At 34.9% G+C, this 19,356-nt stretch overlaps 2 protein-coding genes across 2 annotated transcripts; both read left to right on the top strand.

The window, feature by feature from the left end:
• Positions 1–209: 209 nt before the first annotated feature.
• LOC147273719 (ATPase 11, plasma membrane-type-like) lies at positions 210–9,615 on the top strand. The gene is made up of 23 exons (XM_086257361.1): positions 210–739; positions 822–907; positions 1,366–1,473; positions 2,007–2,126; positions 2,266–2,364; positions 2,445–2,582; positions 2,721–2,855; positions 3,540–3,719; positions 3,970–4,173; positions 4,275–4,394; positions 4,892–5,011; positions 5,418–5,540; positions 5,633–5,737; positions 5,822–5,966; positions 6,499–6,663; positions 6,743–6,981; positions 7,099–7,131; positions 7,248–7,329; positions 7,481–7,641; positions 8,137–8,352; positions 8,560–8,739; positions 8,945–9,114; positions 9,284–9,615. Exons 3-23 carry the CDS (start codon positions 1,423–1,425, stop codon positions 9,375–9,377), a joined length of 2,880 nt encoding a protein of 959 aa, XP_086113487.1. The 5' UTR covers positions 210–739; positions 822–907; positions 1,366–1,422; the 3' UTR covers positions 9,378–9,615.
• Positions 9,616–13,814: 4,199 nt separating this feature from the next.
• On the top strand, positions 13,815–18,786 carry NUDT8 (nudix hydrolase homolog 8). The gene is made up of 9 exons (XM_086257457.1): positions 13,815–14,502; positions 15,071–15,363; positions 15,913–15,978; positions 16,206–16,343; positions 16,842–16,919; positions 17,053–17,103; positions 17,239–17,273; positions 17,524–17,632; positions 18,267–18,786. The coding sequence occupies exons 1-9, from the start codon at positions 14,361–14,363 to the stop codon at positions 18,471–18,473; spliced, it is 1,119 nt and encodes a 372-aa protein (XP_086113583.1). The 5' UTR covers positions 13,815–14,360; the 3' UTR covers positions 18,474–18,786.
• The last annotated feature ends 570 nt before the right edge of the window (positions 18,787–19,356 follow it).

The raw sequence follows: 19,356 nt of genomic DNA on the forward strand, positions 1-19,356 counted from the left end.
GCTCATGTCTCTCTCTCTCTCTCTCTCTCTCTCTCTCTCTCTCTCTATCTCACATTATGTCTTCATATGGTGGACGCGGCTTGGTTTGCATATATGGCAGGTTTTATGTGTATTTATACATGCCAAGTTCTCTTTTCTTCTCCCAGAAGTACTCTGTAGTTTAGAAAGGAAGAAAATGGAAGAAGAAAACCAGAATAAATTAACGTGGTTCAGCAGCAAGTTTTGCTGCCTACATCCATGGTGCAAAGAGGAGAGTTTCATTCATAAGAACTCAGGAGAAAGACACTCCTGATATAAGAGATACAGAGCTACAACAATCAACTACCTCATTAAAGGCACCTACAACCCAAATAGACTTTATGATTTCCAAGACAGACAATCACCTAACAACACACTAAATATTGCAGCCACCACAATTAAATAAAAGCTGCAGAGAAGACTAATAAATGTAATTCATTTATCAACATACTCTCTCCAGCAACACCGCAGACCCTCTTCTATGGTTTGTGGCTTTGAAGGGTCTTGGTGTATGGTGGTTTTCTGAAGTGGGTTCATGTTAAAAAAGCAGACTACTGCTTGAGATTTCTGTTCAATTTGGTACATATTTGCAGTTTCAAAACCCATTTAATTAGCCACTGAAATGAGAATATCATATCATTCATTGCTGCCATCATCTTTCTGATGACCATGTTTGTGTTGCCTAATAGCTGTTTGAATCATGTTGTCTTTGAGTTTTCAGGTACTTGGCTGGTTTACATATTTCAGTCTTTATGGTTATGTTTAATGTCATCTTACCTCTTTACTGGCATGTGTGTTCACAGGGGGGAGTGAAACATTAAGATATGATTAATTTTTATGCAATATCCAACACCCACTCATGACTCATGAGATGAGTCTTGTTCATTTGGTAAGATAACTAATGAGATAAGTTACCATTGACATTTAGAAATTTACTTTCCATGCATTGCTCTAATTCAATTTAAGCAGCTTATGTGCATATTAGTTACCTCAGATAGTGGTGAATAAGAGGAGGAATGAGATTATAATAGACTAATGCTACTGTTCTAAAACTTAAAAAAAAAAAAGACTGAATAAACAAGAAAATCCACTCAACTAAGCCTGATTTTTCTAATGTCCGAAACCAGAAAGCGGGAACTATAAGTTTCAGTTTTTATTTTTCTTTCTTCTCATGTCATCAACTAAATGAATGGAATACATGGCCTTCTTGACATTGATACAAGAAGCTGTGGCCTCAAGATGTTGGAGGAATCATATATCACCAACCTTCATTAGATGTGTTTTTGTTTTTGTTAAATAATTTTTTCAGCACAAAATTTCTATGATGACAACTTTCTGAATCTGCAGGTTGTCTATCTTTGCGTTTCTCGTTGAGGGCTAAGAGCCAAAGACTGTAGAGCCACAATGGACACATCAATTGCCCTTGAGCTTATTAGCAAGGAAGCTGTTGATCTGGTGCATGTTCTTGATCTACTTCATTTTTGTGTTAAACCATCATGCCTCAAAATTTCGCTGATCATAAAGGTCATATAAAACTAGTGTGCAAGAGGATTTCCCTGGGAATTAGTACCTATTTACTTGTTACATTAGAGTGTTTTGAGTAACCTTTTTTCTTGATAAACTGGACAATAATCCTCTCAGAAAGCATTTGTATTATCTGGTAGTATGTATAGTATGTTTTATTTTCAGTGTTCTTTCGATGGAGCAATGTTTTCTGTGTTGCTAGTTGGGAATGATGACTTCTATTAAGTTTTTGGATGATATCTAATTCAGAGTTAGTATATTTCATTCTTGTTTTGTTGAAATTAAGGAGGGGAGGGGGGACATAAAAATTATGTTTTATGATTTCAAAGGAAATTTTTATCAATTTGTAATACATTTGGGCCTGATGATCTAGGTTGATGAATTGAGCCATTATGAACTACGAGTCTCTGCATCAATCCATTTTAAGGCTATTACATTTTTGTTAATCTTGACTATAATGGCAGGAGAACATCCCTGTTGAGGAAGTTTTTGAAAATTTGAAATGTACAGCTGAGGGTCTCAGTTCTGTCGAGGTGCAAAAGCGGTTGGAGATGTTTGGTTACAACAAACTTGAAGAGAAAAAGGTTTCAAATAATTTGTTACAGCTTGTGCTCTTTCTTCTATTGTAATTAACTTGATATAAATTGTTTCTTAAGCGGTAATTTCTTTTAGTAAGCTAAGCATCCACCTTCTTGTTAATTTACTCTGTCTTTTCCTTTGCAGGAAAGTAAAATACTCAACTTTCTGGGATTTATGTGGAACCCTTTGTCTTGGGTTATGGAAGCAGCTGCATTAATGTCCATAACTCTTGCTCATGGAGGAGTAAGTCCCTAGGAGTTCGTCTTACCTTTGAGACAAAACCTAGGTTTCTAGACTGACTTTTGAAAAACAAATTCTTTCAGGGAAAGGATCGAGATGTTTATGATTCCGGGGGCATCCTGGCACTACTTATTATAAATTCAACAATAAGCTTTATTGAGGAAAACAATGCTGGCAATGCAGCTGCGGCTCTTATGGCACGACTGGCTCCTAAAGCCAAGGTTACTTTCATTTGTATGGATGAATTACTTTTTCCTTCTCCATGAACCATTTCATTAATTTTTCCTTTCTTTGCTATTCAGAAGATTGTTTTTTCTGTTGCCTCTCTGTAAGATTGATAATTCATTAAATCTTGACAGGTTTTACGTGATGGGAAATGGAGTGAGGAAGATGCTGCTGTGCTGGTTCCTGGAGACATTATTAGTATCAAATTAGGTGATATAATCCCCGCTGATGCTCGTTTGCTAGATGGAGATCCTTTAAAAATTGATCAGGTAGCTAAGTCATAGTCTATTGTTAATAAATCATTGCATGTGTCTTATACTCTTATCATTGTTGAGCCATTGCTAGTCAGTCATTTATGTGCAAGTGTATTGAAATTTAGGGGTTAGGGATAGAATGTGCAAAATGAAAAGGTTCAAGCTAAATGACTTTGGGACTTTGTGTAAGGTGTCTAATCTCCAGGTCTAATAATAAAATTCTACCCTTAAATGTAATCACAATGCACAGTCGAAATTTAATTTTACAACTGGCATGTGTAACTGGTTCTTACCTAAATATTACTGTTCTACTGGATAAGAAGCAAATACATATATGTAAAATTATGTGTCCTTGATGCTACCATCCCTACATCCTTTTTCCATATTAATTGATTCTTAATTTCTATGAAATGACCTTGAGCTGTAGGAGTACCATGGTTACTCATACTTTGCAGTTTTTTCTTGTTTGGATTTTTAAATTAAAATTAATTTTAATGTTGAGGCCAAGGAAGTGTTTGCACTCTTGTCTTTGCAAAAAGAATTCATACCTAAGATGAACCGTTATGGATGTATCGACGTATCGTCAGTAAGAGTGTTTGATATGTCATTATATCACCTGGTTCTATTATTTCTTGTCTTCTACTTTGACAGACTTTCATTTCTGGGCTTTCTGTTATATTTTTCTTTTCTTCTTTTCAGTCTGCTCTTACAGGGGAATCACTCCCAGTATCTAAGCATTCTGGTGATGGAGTATACTCTGGTTCAACATGTAAACAAGGTGAAATTGAAGCAGTTGTTATTGCAACTGGAGTACATACCTTCTTTGGAAAAGCTGCTCATCTTGTGGAAAACACAACCCATGTTGGGCACTTTCAGCAGGTTCTTTTTTTAAAATCTTTTCATCTTAATAGTGTCAATACATGGTCATGTTGGTAGAATGTCAAGCCAATAGACATGATTCATATGAGAGGCTTCTGAATATAGGATTCGGCAGTATAAAAAATTTCTATTTGTTGCTTAAAGTTAATGGGACAGTGAAATCTACTCATATTAGAGAGTGTTGCATCTTGAGTATGAGAATTTTTTAGTGGTTGTGCATCTGAATTACTATTTGGACTGATTGTTTCAGGTCTTAACAGCTATTGGAAACTTTTGCATTTGCTCGATTGCCATTGGGATTGTGCTTGAAATAATTTTCTTAGCAGTTCAAAAAAGAGGGTATCGTGCTTCGATAGATAACCTTCTTGTTCTACTTATTGGAGGCATCCCAATTGCTATGCCAACAGTTCTGTCTGTCACCATGGCCATTGGTTCTCATTGTTTGTCTCAGCAGGTTTAAAAGCTTCATTTAATTACAATCATGAAATTTCAGAACTGAGTTAGCCTCTCTTTAGTATGGAAATCAAAGTAATAGCTTGTTGGAGTTCTTTTCAGGGTGCAATTACAAAGAGAATGACAGCTATTGAAGAAATGGCTGGTATGGATGTGCTCTGTAGTGATAAAACAGGAACTTTAACTCTCAACAAATTAACAGTGGACAAGAATCTGATAGAGGTGATATTTTTTAATCCTGTCATATGCTTAAATCTTTTGACCGACATGACAATGAACTATGTAATTAACCTTTCTTATAGAAGCTTAAGCTAAATACATATTTGGATGGTATGTTTACATCTGCACAATAAAGCTATTGCCAATGCCAGTAGTTTTCATGTTTAAGATTTCTCCTAATAAATTTGCAACAATATATGATAAACAATTAAACATGTATCTATTCCCAATAGTCTAAGAGAACCATATGAATAAATAAAGTACATTTTCTCCGGAGCCCTCTTGTAGTAAGCTATATAACCAACACAAGGATTCAAGATGTCTTTATTTTAGTTGGTTAGAATGCACAAAATATAGCTGAAGATTTTGCATATATATTGTTGTTTCCAGATAAAGATGAAAACTATTAATGTCCTGTTTTATTGTGTTTTCCATGGATGTAAATCTTAAGATCATCATATTGGATTATCTCGACATTTGACAATCACTTCCATTCATAGGTTTTTGCCAAAGATGTTGAGAAGGACATGGTTGTATTGATGGCTGCCAGAGCTTCAAGGTTGGAGAATCAAGATGCTATTGATGCAGCAATTGTTGCAATGCTAGCTGATTCCAAGGAGGTAGTAGATCGTATTACTCAAAATGTTTTTCCAAATAGGATCCTAAAACTGAAACTTTTGGAGAAATTGGACCTGAATATGCGTTTCAAATTTTTTTTTTTTGGGCCAAAAAAAGAAAGTGCAAATCCAATGTGAATTCTATTGTTGTACAGTGACGAGAAGTGCATGTTCATAGTATCATTTTACGCAGGCAAAAGTATGGTCTCTATTTGAAAAAACAGATATAGGCATATAGCCTTTCGAACTTGCAGAGCTGTGTTTGGTTGAAGTGCTACTAATTTCAGGCCTTTTAGTTCATGAGATTTGCCTTCTTTTTAGTTTTGAAACTTGCATATGAAACCATGTGTTTTGTTTATTAAGGCTTAATTGATATGAGTTTTTCCTGTTGCTCAATTGTAATTTGTAGGCTCGAGCTGGAATTACAGAAGTTCACTTCCTTCCATTCAATCCAACTGATAAGAGGACAGCACTTACATACATAGACAAAGCTGGTAAAATGCACAGAGTGAGCAAAGGTGCACCAGAGCAGGTAATTAGTGTATCAATTTGAAATCTTGGTTTCTTAGTCCTTCACACTAAATATGACCTAAATTTCCAAAACATTTTATGTGTAATTTGTAGATACTCAATTTGGCATGGAATAGATCAGATATTGAAAGAAGGGTGCACTCAGTAATTGACAAATTTGCAGAGCGTGGACTTCGATCCCTTGCTGTTGCTTGTCAGGTAATCAAGCTTTTATAAAATTCCTACTCCTAGAAGTATGTTCCTCTGGTGCATTATGGATGAGGAGAGTTCTGTAATTTACAGGAAGTACCAGCTGGTACCAAAGACAGTCCTGGTGGACCTTGGGAGTTTGTTGGTCTTCTCCCTCTGTTTGATCCACCACGCCATGACAGTGCTGAAACTATTAGAAGAGCTCTAGATCTCGGTGTCAGTGTTAAAATGATCACAGGTATGTGAGAAAAGGCATTTTTTCCATAAGTTCAGATTGCTAAATCATCAAGATTAATATAGAACAGTTCAGATTGCTTTTCTGCCCTTGTACACTTTAAACAATATGACGTCCATAAGTTCAACCAACACCTGATGCAACATCTTCAAGCAAAGAAAAAGCCTTACCTGATTAAAATCAAGGTACTCCTTGCTTTATTGCTTTTATGGGCCTGTAGCAGAAGGGTCTAAGTCAGGATCTATCAGAAAATTGCTGTTAAGAGAATTTGATAGTTTGGTAGGAAAGTACTATCAAGATTCACTACTAGAAAAATTTCTGATCACTATCAAGCTTCACAGAGTTGACCAATTTCATGCCACTAAATATTTAATGAACTTCATGGAGTTCATTATCTTGTAGTACTTTCAAGTGACTAACCTTTTGATGAACTTCATAGATTATCACTGATTCCACTCCAACCGTATCAATATCCTAAATTTCAGTAATCTTTTCAAAACTTTCTTTTGACTCCCCTAATGGAATTACTTTCCAGGTGATCAACTGGCAATTGCTAAAGAGACTGGGAGACGACTTGGGATGGGCACAAACATGTATCCATCATCGTCTTTGCTTGGGGAAAATAAGGACGGCTTAGATGCAACTCTACAAATTGATGAACTCATAGAGAAAGATGATGGTTTTGCTGGCGTCTTTCCTGGTAATCATATCCATTACAGTTTGTTACTTTTTCTAATCTACTTTGCATTGCTTTTATCTGACTTGATGCTTCATTTCAGAGCATAAATATGAGATTGTGCAGCGATTACAAGCTAAGAAGCACATAGTTGGAATGACGGGTGATGGAGTTAATGATGCACCTGCATTGAAGAAAGCAGACATAGGAATTGCTGTGGCAGATGCTACAGATGCTGCTCGTAGTGCGTCTGATATAGTACTGACAGAACCTGGGTTGAGTGTAATCATCAGTGCTGTTTTGACAAGCCGTGCAATCTTTCAAAGAATGAAGAATTACACAGTAAGGGGAATCTCTCTTCTCATTCTTTTAGGACGTGGACCTTAAAGTGAGCCTGGAGCTAAATCTTGGTCTTGTTTTCAATATATATATATTTTTTTTGTTGTTTTCATTTTTCAGATATATGCGGTATCTATAACAATACGTATTGTGGTAAGTAGCTCATGATCCCACTCCCCAACCCCTCCTTTTCTTTGCTAAAGAGATTATGTCACATATGAGCAAATTATAATGGTCATTTCTCATTTCTAAATGGGATTGTATAACAGCTGGGTTTCTTGTTGCTCACTTTATTCTGGAGATTTGATTTCCCTCCTTTTATGGTCCTCATCATCGCCATTCTTAATGATGGTAAGCATTATTACCCTTTTTAAGTTCTCTCATCTCTTGCGTTTGTCTGTAACAGAGTTCCTTGAGTGCGAATTCTTGGTTTTCAGCTATTCTTTCATTTATACCCCTTTTTCCTTTCGAAAATAAGTCTGAATTTTGAACTATTTCCCAGGTACTATCATGACAATATCCAAAGACAGGGTTAAGCCATCTCCAGTTCCTGAAAGTTGGAAGCTCAGTGAAATATTTGCAACTGGGATTGTCTTAGGCAGTTACCTTGCCGTGACGACAGTTATATTCTTCTGCATCATTTATGAAACCGAGTTCTTTGCGGTAAATGTGCCTATTGTGTATCATTTCTTAGGATACCCTTGATTCTTCCAGATAAAAAGTTGAAATATAATTTTCTGAAGTATTTACAAGGAGCAATATTATTAACCAATTTTGCTTCATCTATTAATTGTTCCTTATATTAATCATGCTTTACTTCATTCTGTTAGTATTTCTATGTTTTGGCATGCACATTATAAAGAGCCCAATTTCCTGTAAGCTTAAGTTTCAGTATCAATGCTAGCTTGATATGGCATCACACCTCTATTTTGTGTGTGTGCTTTTGTCCTCATATCCTAGCAGCCTCTTTTGGCTTAAAAAAAAAAACAACAAAAAACAAAGACTCCTAGTATCCCCCAGTTTTAAGAATTTATTAGTTTTGCATCTGTAAACTTGAATTTGTTTCATGGTTATTGTGATCAGCATAGATACATAGGCCTCACATTTTGTACTTTGATGGCAACGGCAAAGTTGCTAACTTCTCTCTCTCTCTCTCAGAAACCTTTCAAGTTAGAGCCAAACTTCTACAAGAAGCTCTATAATCTCACAGATCCCAACGTCACCAAGCCACTGAATGCCCAGCTAGCATCTGCTGTGTACCTTCAAGTTAGCACCATCAGCCAAGCTCTAATTTTCGTAACTCGCTCCAGAGGCTGGTCATTTATGGAAAGACCTGGTCTTCTTCTTGTTGGTGCTTTCATAATTGCTCAACTGGTAAACGGTTTCATGCCTTTTCTTTGAATAGCTTTCAATAGATAGCATTAGATAGAAATTCTGCAGCCTCAAATAATGCTTCCTATTCATCAAAATTTATATTTGGAAGATGTTTTGTATTTTTTCTTTTCTTCAGAAACTTTAGTCGATAATACTAAACTAAAAATGGTTAATATTCATTAAAAGAAAAATGTTTCATGCTTACAGGTTGCAACAGCAATATCTGCTACAGCAACATGGAAATTTGCTGGAATTAAATCGATCGGCTGGAGTTGGTGTGCAATCATATGGATATACAACATTATAATCTATATGCTACTTGACCCTATTAAGGTTTTTGTTCGATATGCACTCAGTGGGAAGGCCTGGAATCGGGCATTTAACAAAGTGAGTGAATTCCATCTTATGATTAAATTTTATTTCATGGTATTTGATTAGACATCAAGAATAGATGAGAACATATATGTGCTTGATTTGCTATGTTCCTCTGTTAGGCTTCCATTTGTAGTTGTAACAAAAACTTTTGAATTTCTTTTTTTCCTTGGACTTTCTAACAGCATTGCCAATAATGTATATGTATATAATTTTCCAGACGGCTTTCAACACCCAAAGTAGGGAAGCTCATGAGGCTGCATGGGCAGTAGAACAGCGGTCGGTTCATGGCCACCCAACTATGGAGGGAAGGAGCATCCCCGAGAGGTACACATTCAGGGACGTGAGCATCATGGCTGAAGAAGCCAAGAGACGCGCAGAGATTTCAAGGTTGGCCTCTTTCTTGGGTTGGACATTGGTGACCACAATTGATTCAATTATATACTAGTTCAAGGTTTCATCATACCAGTAATGCAGGACATGTATTCTTTGTTTATTATGTGTCTTGGCAGTGTTGCCTGTTGCCTAAATTTGATTTTGCTATTTTCTTGCAATGCAGGCTAAGGGAACTTCACACTCTGAAAGGGAAGGTGCAGTCCTTTGCAAAGCTAAGGGGTTTGGATATTGAAGTCAATCCATATTACAGAGTCTAAAACATTTTCTACTTGTGACTGCTTCAGCTTCCCTCACTGTGTTCCAATTTGAACTGTTTTCTTTTCTTTTCTTTCCTTTCCTTTCCTTTATTCTTATTGATCTTTCTCCATTTGTTTGCAAGGGTTTGGTGGTGTACAAAGCTTGAAAATGCCAAATAAAACGTCAATAAAAGCTTTTTATAACATCTGGTGCTTATATCATTATTGCAAATTTGCAATATGATAATATCTTTTTTGTATTGGATAATATAAATGGAGAATTTTATTTTTAATTTTATTAAATACATGATTAGTGAAGATTTCAATTTTAAAGTACTCTCTTTATTGGTCTGGACCCATCCCCATCATACATCACGAGTAGGAGACAATAGCCACAAAAGTGTGTCTATCAGTCTATCCATTCCAACAGTTACTCCCACCACAACCACTAAAATTATTGGTTTAAGCTTATATATTTATTTTTAATATCTTGGGAGGCTTTTATACAATTCTTTCACAATATCATCAATAAATTGCAATCTGTTATCGTCTGCATTGGATGTGAATTATGTGATGATCCATGTCCAATATGTTTTGCAAGTCATCAGTCCATCACTATGTTCAAACAATTTTACTGTGGTCCGCAGCAGTAGACAATCACTGATCAATATCTGCAACATCTATTGGACCACACCATATGAACTTACGAAGTATCTATCTGAACAGGCCTCCAAACCAACAAATGAGCCACGAGCTGTAATGTTGTCCATGTACTTTCAGCTAAAAAAAGTGAACTAATTTTTTCAAGGAAAATGCATTTACCTACACGCATTGCACAAACCACAGTTGTGAGAATTATTGAATGAGAAATGTTATTCACCTTCTTTACTGACCTTCTATTTTATTATTCTTATTTCGTAATATATTTTCATGATTGAAATCGTTTATTTTTTAGACTATTTTTTGAAGATAATCTCTGAAAAAATAAATTAAATCGAAAATCGTAATCAAATAAGCAAACGGTGAATCAAACTATTACCAAAATCATCTGTTTATTTGATCTCACTTTCATAACTAAATGATTTCTGATTTGGTTGATTTTTTATAAATATGATATGTATAGAATGATCTAAAAAACAAATGGTTCTGATCATGAAAATACACTGCGGAATGAGAATAATAAAGGAGAATGTCGGTAAAGAAAGTAGATTGGAGAAGGTAAATAACATTCCTCGAGAATACCTTTTTTAAGGTATAATTTCAAAGAGCCAAATACTGTTTGATCTAGTGGTGACACTCAATTTTCCATTTATGGGAAGATGTCCTAAAATTTGATTCCAATAGAAATGAAAAGTTACAATGACATCGGTTTGAAATTATACCTTTTCATGCAATCCTGTATAGAAGTGAAGGAAATTGAAGGATCAAACCCAAAATAAATTGGAAATGGGTGAAAAGATTAAGATCCTAAACCACTATGCAATGCCTTACAATTTCAACATGTGATCCCCTCACATGTGGCACCACTCAAGCCAAACATGTGAACAATTCACATTGGGTTATGTGGGAGCACGGCATGTGGATTGTTTGCTTTGATACCATTGAAGAAATTGGAGCATCAAACCCAAAACCAATTGACAATAGGTAAAGAGGCTCAAGATAGACCTTATAAATCACTATGCAAGGCCTTAAATTCTCAATGTAAGATCTTTCTCTCAACAACAAGAACTTCCAATTACGAGCTTATATCGTTTAAATGGCGTCCATTGGTCACTAGAATGGCTATTTAAATTTTTACAAATTTTTCAACATATTAATCATTTTAGGGTGTAGAACTTTATATTTTGAATTTAGAGTTTAAGTTTTAACTCTCCAGACTTAGGCTATCAAACTTAAGCTCTTAATTTGATTTACACCCTAAAATGATTAATGGGTTGGGGAGATGCGACAACCCAAAAATTGCCTAGAAATAATATTTATACATATACCTTTTGTCTTCTTGTTACATAAACATGTCGAACATTTGACGCAGCGTAAGTGATGAATCACAACACATACTCACAAACCCTAAACTTGTTGATTCTCTAGATTGAGAATGCCAAGAACAAGGGGGTTAATAACCTTATTGATCCGAAGATTACTAAGTTGATAGAAGGTTTAGAGGAAAATCTCTATTTTCATTAATCATAAAAAACTGAAATTACAACTGGAAAAAGTTGTTTAAATACCACCAAAACCCTAGGTAACTCCCAAGAGGTCATAAATGGTATTCAACGGCCAAATTAAATACTGAAAGCAATAAAAGACAATTAAAAATGTCCAAAAAATTTGGAAAAACTTTAAATGCAAATGGCCTTGTTGGGCCAAAATCCACCATAGCTCACCACCATATTAGTTGGACTCGCCTCGTCATTCCCTTTTTGGAAAGGTATTGTGTGCAAAAATTAATCGGACACTGGAAGCCTAATGGCCAGATTTGCGCCTATCACTTCGAAGCTAATAGTCATGTGCGATGTGTGCTGCATCAACATTAATAAACTAACATAAAATACAAAATTCAATCTTATAGTTTCACATTCACCCTAATTTGTGATTTGCTATTAATCAGTTACAATATGACAATGACACTCGTTGTGACTGTTTGACAACGACAATGATTCTAAGTGCCAGTGAATCTAAAGTTATTCTCAAACTTCACAGGCAACAAATTGATTGGTAAATGTATACAATCAATCTAGGGTCGATTGACACCAGTTCATCTCTTAGGGCTTAGGGTTTAGTTTTAAAGTTTTGGGTTGGGCAAATCTACATCCCTAAACCACACCACCATGTCAAGTAAGGAATCAAAACAACCAAAAGTTTTTTTTTTAAAAAATAGTAGCATGCTGATCTATCGACACTATAGTTTCAGCGCTCGCCTCTACATTTATAACGTAGGTTTCTTTATCATTTGTAAAGTTTTTGGTAGAAATTTTTAACATAAAAAAAATTAGGTAGATTTATGATACAAAAAAATGTAGAGTGAACTTATGGATCATTATTTATTATTGTTCTTTAAATGAAGATTATTTTACCATTTCCACTTGTTGAGATAACCATATGCATCTCTTTATACCTTAAGGAGCATTTGTAATCAACTAACTAATTAATTAGTGAAATTTCTCTCCCTTGTATTAGAAGTTATTACAAGTTTGATTCTCCTTCCTCCAAATAAAAGCAAGCCTTTTATATCATATCTATAGTAGATCTTTTATGTATTAATACTAATCACTTCTGGCCGACCCACCTATTAAAAGATAGACTGAGGTTCCAAGTCCTTTTCATAGATGTGATCAAAGAATATTACTTCATGTTAATGATCCAAGTTGAATTAGAAATGCTGATTTCGACAAAAATTTATTCCAAAATTTCTTACTTTCGAATCATGTAATTAAATTTGAAAACCGAAATTCTAAATTTCAACAATTCCAATTAGAAAATATGAAAATATTCTGAGCACTCACCGTTTTGAAATATTTTAAACTTTTAACATATGCATAGCAAACATCTTGATTTTATACATTTATTTTAATTTGTGAGAGAGAACATATTCGAATTTGGCAGTGAAGCCTCTTTTAATAAAGCGAAGAAAAATGTCAATACTACAAGGCTTTGGTGTTCTAGTAAAAAATTGTTTTAAAAATTTTCTTTTTTATTTTATCTATAAGTATAAATTTGAAGTTTACCTTTATGTATTATCCATCAATATCATAATATACGATAATGGAAAATTATCTAATCTTTCCAAAAGTATCAGCTGTCTTTTCTCTTTTTTTTTTTTTTTTTACTTTTATTATTCATAATATGCGATAAAGGAAAATTATCTAATCTTTCCAAAAATATCAGCTGTCTGTTCTCTTTCTTTTACTTTTATTATTCATAATATGCGATAAAGGAGAATTATCTTATCTTTCCAAAAATATCAGCTGTCTTTTCTCTTTCTAAGAAACAAAAAAACAAAAACTGTTTCCAAAAACACACCAATTACCATACAAACAACTTGTATGTGCGTAGAGTATATTCTAAGTTCTAACAAACCTTAGAATATATTCTGTCACGCGTTGGACGCTACTTGGACTAAACCTTGATGACCAAATCGCATATCATTCACTTGATAGATGAGCTTAGTTTCATGATATATGCCCTGCCGACCAAAATGAAATGGTAATGCACTTGTTTCAATTCAAGGCCTCATTTCCAATTACTACATCCCACTTATTCAATTATTCATTTTCAGCTTTACCTTCAATTAATTAATTGCTCCGGTGGAGTTTGTCATGTCAGCACCGCACCACGCATTTCACACCACAAGGCAAAGCAACACATCCACGTACTCTTACACTCCATTTTGTCTTAAGATAAGATTCATGTCTTAAACATGGCTTTTCTTGCCTGTCCTTACTTGGGTTTGTGCCAAATTCTGCCAAATTCAGTCCCCATGTGTTTGATCTGTCTCCTTTTGCATTTTCCAAGTCTTTAACGCCTTCTATGAGTTTGCCTCTAATAAAATATATGTGGGTTTGCTCTATAAATTTCAGTTACTTCCCTCGTTTTCTTCATTCAGCTGTGAAAGAGATTTGAGATTTTTTTCTCTTTCCTTGTTTGTCATTATCATACACCACCACTTCACACCACATATTTTGGTCATAAAACGACTACATTATTAATCTTGCTTTTTAGATAAGATATCTCTTAACCCTTCATACTTATTGCTACATGCACTCATAATCAACAGCTTAACTGGTTGTCTTTGTCATTCAGACTTGCCAAGTTCTAGTTGACTTCGAACGATGATTCCTATGGTTTTGTTGTTCTAGAGCGTTACATGTTATGGGAATCTGGATATTGTAACAGATAATGTTAATTTGGTCCAAGTTGAGGGACTGTTATATTGAGCATTTGATTTCATTGGATGGTACAGCTGTGGTCAGGTTAAGGTAGTTGGGATTTGGGACACTGTCTCTAATGGAGATGAGTTTGTTTGAATCGAAATCTATGTCTGCGTCTGAGATAGTTCAGATGGGAAGGATGTATCCGAACCCGCTTTTAAGTTTCAGGCACATTCCAGCTGGTGTCAAATTCTCTCCACAGCTCTGTTCTTGCAGAGGTAATTGCTTTCATACAACAAAAAGATAGGGACAGGAGTAGACATTTCAAAAGCTTATGACTGCTTCAACCCAATTTCCTTCTTAATTTTTGTTTTCTTTTGCCTCTTTTCACTCATATTCATGGAAATCAAACATTTAATATGATAAGTTTCAGCTGATAGTTAGCTTCGTTGTCCTGCTTTTAGTTTTCTAGTTGATCAGATACGAATGCAAGTTTTGATGAGTTTGCAGCTATTTTTATATGCCAAGAACCTAATAAGAAGTACAGCACTTAAACAAAGGACTTATGCTATTATATTGATCACTAATGAGAATGCACACACTTGTTTTTGGGTGAAATAATTGTTTGGTTAATTAATCTCTCTATTTGGCACAAATTCATCCTAGTATGTAATTTCTCCACTCTTTATTAAGGCTCTCAGTAATACTTTGAATTCGTTTTTCTGTTAGAGTAAGAAAGTTAGAAGTTCTTCTTAATGCTTGAATTAGATTTTGAGCTCATGAAATTTATTGAATGCTTTCTTCTGTTTCCTGGATTATTTATTTATTTATTTATTTTGTTTCCAGGGATTCTTCTGAAGGCTTCTTCTTCTTCTCATCCTTCCAGTTCAAACCATATTTTTCTGTCAACTAATGCTATTGGTTCAGTTGGTGGAGATAAACTTGTAGCAGAAACTTGCTTGTTTCAAATAATTGGAAGTAATGGTGCAGGATCAAATCTGTATCCTAGAGAGATTAGAGTGCTTGATGCCTTTGATGATGAGTATGGGGGCGTTATCGTTGATCCAGAAAGATTGCCTGAAAACCCAAATGCCTTTGCTTATATCCTACATTCCTCTCTATCTCACTGGAAAATGGAGGTATATTATCTACCTATGCATTGAGTACTGACATAGTATAATACCTCACCTTTTGCCTAGAAAGCTAATAGTTCCAAACTTTAGTCACATGGAGAGCCTTTGATTCTCTGGTCTTGTTTTTAAATTAATACTGATAGCATGTTGCAGTTTTGTTCTGAAGTCTTTATGTTACATCACCATGATATGATACATAGCCATTGGGTGGGCCTGGAAGAGGATTCTACCTTAATCTCAAGCACCATAATCTTATCCAACATAGTGAAAACATCAATGCTTTTCCTAGGATGAATTTCTAGTTTCTACTTAGTCTTTATGAATTTTGAAACCATGAATTTATGTATAACAACATAGTGGAAACATAAATGCTTTGCCTATTTGTATAACCAGAAGCATGGCAGAACTATTCAAGTTTGTTGTCTGGTAGTGGAAACTGCTGACTGTATATCCTTGATCTGCATAATTGATACCAACCTTCATATCTGTTCCCTTCCCTTCTAATATATTTGGTACTTTCAGGACATGTACTATATAATTTCAATTTGATTGCAGGGAAAGAAGGGAATTTGGCTTAAGCTGCCAGTAGAAAGAGCTGAGCTTGTTCCAGTTGCTGTTAAGGTAACTTCTGTATGCATGACTTTAAGATAAGAAACTATTCTTTCTTGAACTGAAGGTGAATTCTAACTCGCATTTGATCCTTTGCTAGATTGCACAAAAAGTTTCACAGAACAAGTAAAAGAAAAGAATGTCCTAGAATCAAAATGCTGAATGCTGGTTCATTTCTTTAATTTTATTATTTACTTGTTGGAGTCTGTAAATATCTGAGATAATCCCTTCGGTTTCAGGAAGGCTTCCAGTACCACCATGCCGAGCGAGGATATGTGATGTTGACATACTGGATTCCGGAAGGACCTTGCATGCTTCCTGCTAATGCTTCACATCAAGTAGGGATTGGGGGATTTGTCATCAATGACAAAAATGAGGTATAATTGCTTCTGTTGGATAATGTGAGAAAGAAACAATGAGTTGAACTACTTATATTGTTGCACTTGCATTAGATATCCCTCTCCACTTTAATAATTAATGTATACCTTTTCTATTTGGATAGGTAGCTAAATACTTAAAGGGACAATTAGATTTGCATTATACAACTGGCCAAGTTTCTTAATTTTTATTTTAAAATCTTAAGTTAGCTTTTTCATAAATTTTCTGCATAAATGTATAGGAGTTTTAATTAAGCAAGGAAACTTCCTAAATCTATTTGTAAGCAACCTAACTGCCATCAATTCAACATATCTGTGAAAAGATTCATTGGTTCTGTATCTTTCAGGACGAAGTAGCCTAAATAGTCATCTTGTTGAATCTAATATGCATTCTAACAAGAATGTTCACTACACATATCCTAGAGTTGATCTGATTTAATAAACTTGTTCAGGCGTGTCGATTAAATCAAGTACTAACAAACTGATGACTAATCACAGGTTCTTGTTGTTCAAGAGAAACACTGTGCTCCTGCATGCGCTGGTTTTTGGAAAATACCAACTGGCTTCATCCTTGAGGTGCTTTAACCAAGTTTGGACCTTGACCATCGTTTTTTAAGCTTCACTATGTTCAGCATACTAACTGTATAGTTCACTTTTTTTTTTTTCTATTTATTTTTGTCAAATTATTTATTTCTTCCTTTGGGATCAGTCAGAAGAGATTTTCACAGGAGCTGTGAGAGAAGTTAAAGAGGAAACTGGGGTAAGAATTTGGTACTCAATATTTCTTCTAGGGTTAATTTCCATCTAGATTGTACTAACTTATTCTTGCAAAAGGGTTTACACTATTCAATAAGGTTCGTCTAATAGTGTTAGCTGCATTTTGTTTTTATGGCAGATTGATACAGAATTTGTTGAAGTTATTGCATTCAGGTAATAACCATATGTAATTTTTATTCACATAGACATGTGATAGAAGATGATCACTCTAGGATTTAAATTTTTAGTATGGCTAATTTCTCTATTATAATCAGCATTGTTTGCAAAGAATGCTGCATATTTCTGAGCGTAAACCGTTCAATAAGTAAACCACTTGAAGCAAGTAATGGGACGCTTCATATAAATTCTGATTACTGATTTCTAAAACGGCCATATATAATATTTTCTGTACCTTCTACTTCAGGCACGCTCACAATGTAGCTTTTGAAAAGTCAGATTTGTTCTTTATCTGCATGCTACGACCACTATCAACTCAGATTATAATTGATGATCTTGAAATTCAAGCAGCCAAGGTAAATATTTGCGCACAAGGAAAAATCCAAGCTTAATTCTATTTTACTCTCTTTTAGCTAGAGTTTCTGAACAATCTGTCATAAACATTACCCTTTTGTTTTGCACCTATATAAAGGTGTGGAAGATAAAAAAGGAAAGTAAAGAAAATTTAATACTACAAAACTTTGGAGATTAAATAACTATTGTTTGTTCCCCTTTTTCTCATATCCCTCTGTCTTCCTGTTAACATAGTATCAACGTTACTTATAGAAACAAGGATGGGAAAACCATAAAAGAGAGTCTAGGAAATTGATGATGACTTGCATTGACTGGAGCTTAGGAAAGCTATGAAAATGAACCAGCAATGAGCTAATTCCTCCCTGCTTTACTAACTTCTGGTTGTTGTAATGCTTCACTTGCCAAACTAAAAGGCATTTCTGGTATGGTAGCTTATTGGCATTTGCTTAAGAGACTCATTTCTCTTTTCCTCATACACCTCACTAATAGTTTTGCTAACCAGGTCAACAAAATTAATAGGAATTGAGGCAATAAGCTACATGCAATTTTTCTTTGTAGATGCATCAAACTATGTTTTCTTATTACATCATAGGATATTATGATAACTCTGACTTCAAGCATTGTGCCATTGTGCAGTGGATGCCCTTAGATGAGTTTGTGGAACAACCACTAATACAAGAAGATTCCATGTTCAAGAAGATCATCTCTATATGCATTGCGCGGCTAGGAAAGCGTTACTGTGGTTTATCTTCTCATCAGGTGGTCTCCAAATTTGATGGCAGGTTGTCTTCCTTGTACTATAATGTTGTGGACACTCAAGATTTCGACTGTTCAAGTTGTTGAAGCTACTCAATCACTGCCAGGCATTTGCACATATTCCTGCCTGTTCTCATCTGTCGTATATATGGTTCATACTTGATACCAAATGCAAACTATATGGGCATCGATCACTCTTGGAAAACGTTTCAAACAGATGTTACAAGTAATGTTTAACATGTAATTATAATGTTATTTCTGATGTAAATATGTCTTCTAATGTAGATGGTTTTGATGCTATCATCCTCGCCTATATATAGATGAGGCTGTTTTGTAAATACATTGCCGTCACATTTCCTAATGGTTGTACCAAAACAGTATAGTTAATTTCCTTCACAAACTATAAACTTATTGCTTTTGATGTGACAACAACAAAATGGAAGAACCTCCATTTGGTGTTTGGGAAATTTAGATTATTTACACAGCCACCCTCTCAAGCATTGCCCGTTTTCACTTTAAACCCTACATTTACCGAAAGATAACCCAACTACTTGGTTACCCCATATATGTGATGCACTAAAACTGAATTCAAACATATGCAATGCATTGATTTGTGCTAACTAGCTGGTGCAATGTTCATTGTCTACTTTAAGTGCCTTATAGCATTTGAATTCAAAAGGTGGAATACCTTTTGATGAGTGCACTTGTGGCTTATGCAATTTGGTGCTGTCAATTGTGATACTCTATGTGCAAAAACCCAAACTGATCAAGGACTTTAGGCCTGCTAAGCCTCCTTTGTCATACAAACATAATTAGGTCAGAGGCAAAAGATAGACAGTACCATGTGTGATAATGTGATATGATCATTCATGTGATCTGGGTTTGATCAGATAATGCAATCTGGTGGGTCACAGATCATTATTTTGTCTTGCAATGAGCTGTTTTTACACCAGGTAAATTATGCAGAACA

The sequence above is a fragment of the Dryas octopetala genome, chromosome 9 (genome assembly GCF_963921425.1).
Source record: "Dryas octopetala chromosome 9, drDryOcto1.1, whole genome shotgun sequence".
Classification (NCBI taxonomy): domain Eukaryota; kingdom Viridiplantae; phylum Streptophyta; class Magnoliopsida; order Rosales; family Rosaceae; genus Dryas; species Dryas octopetala.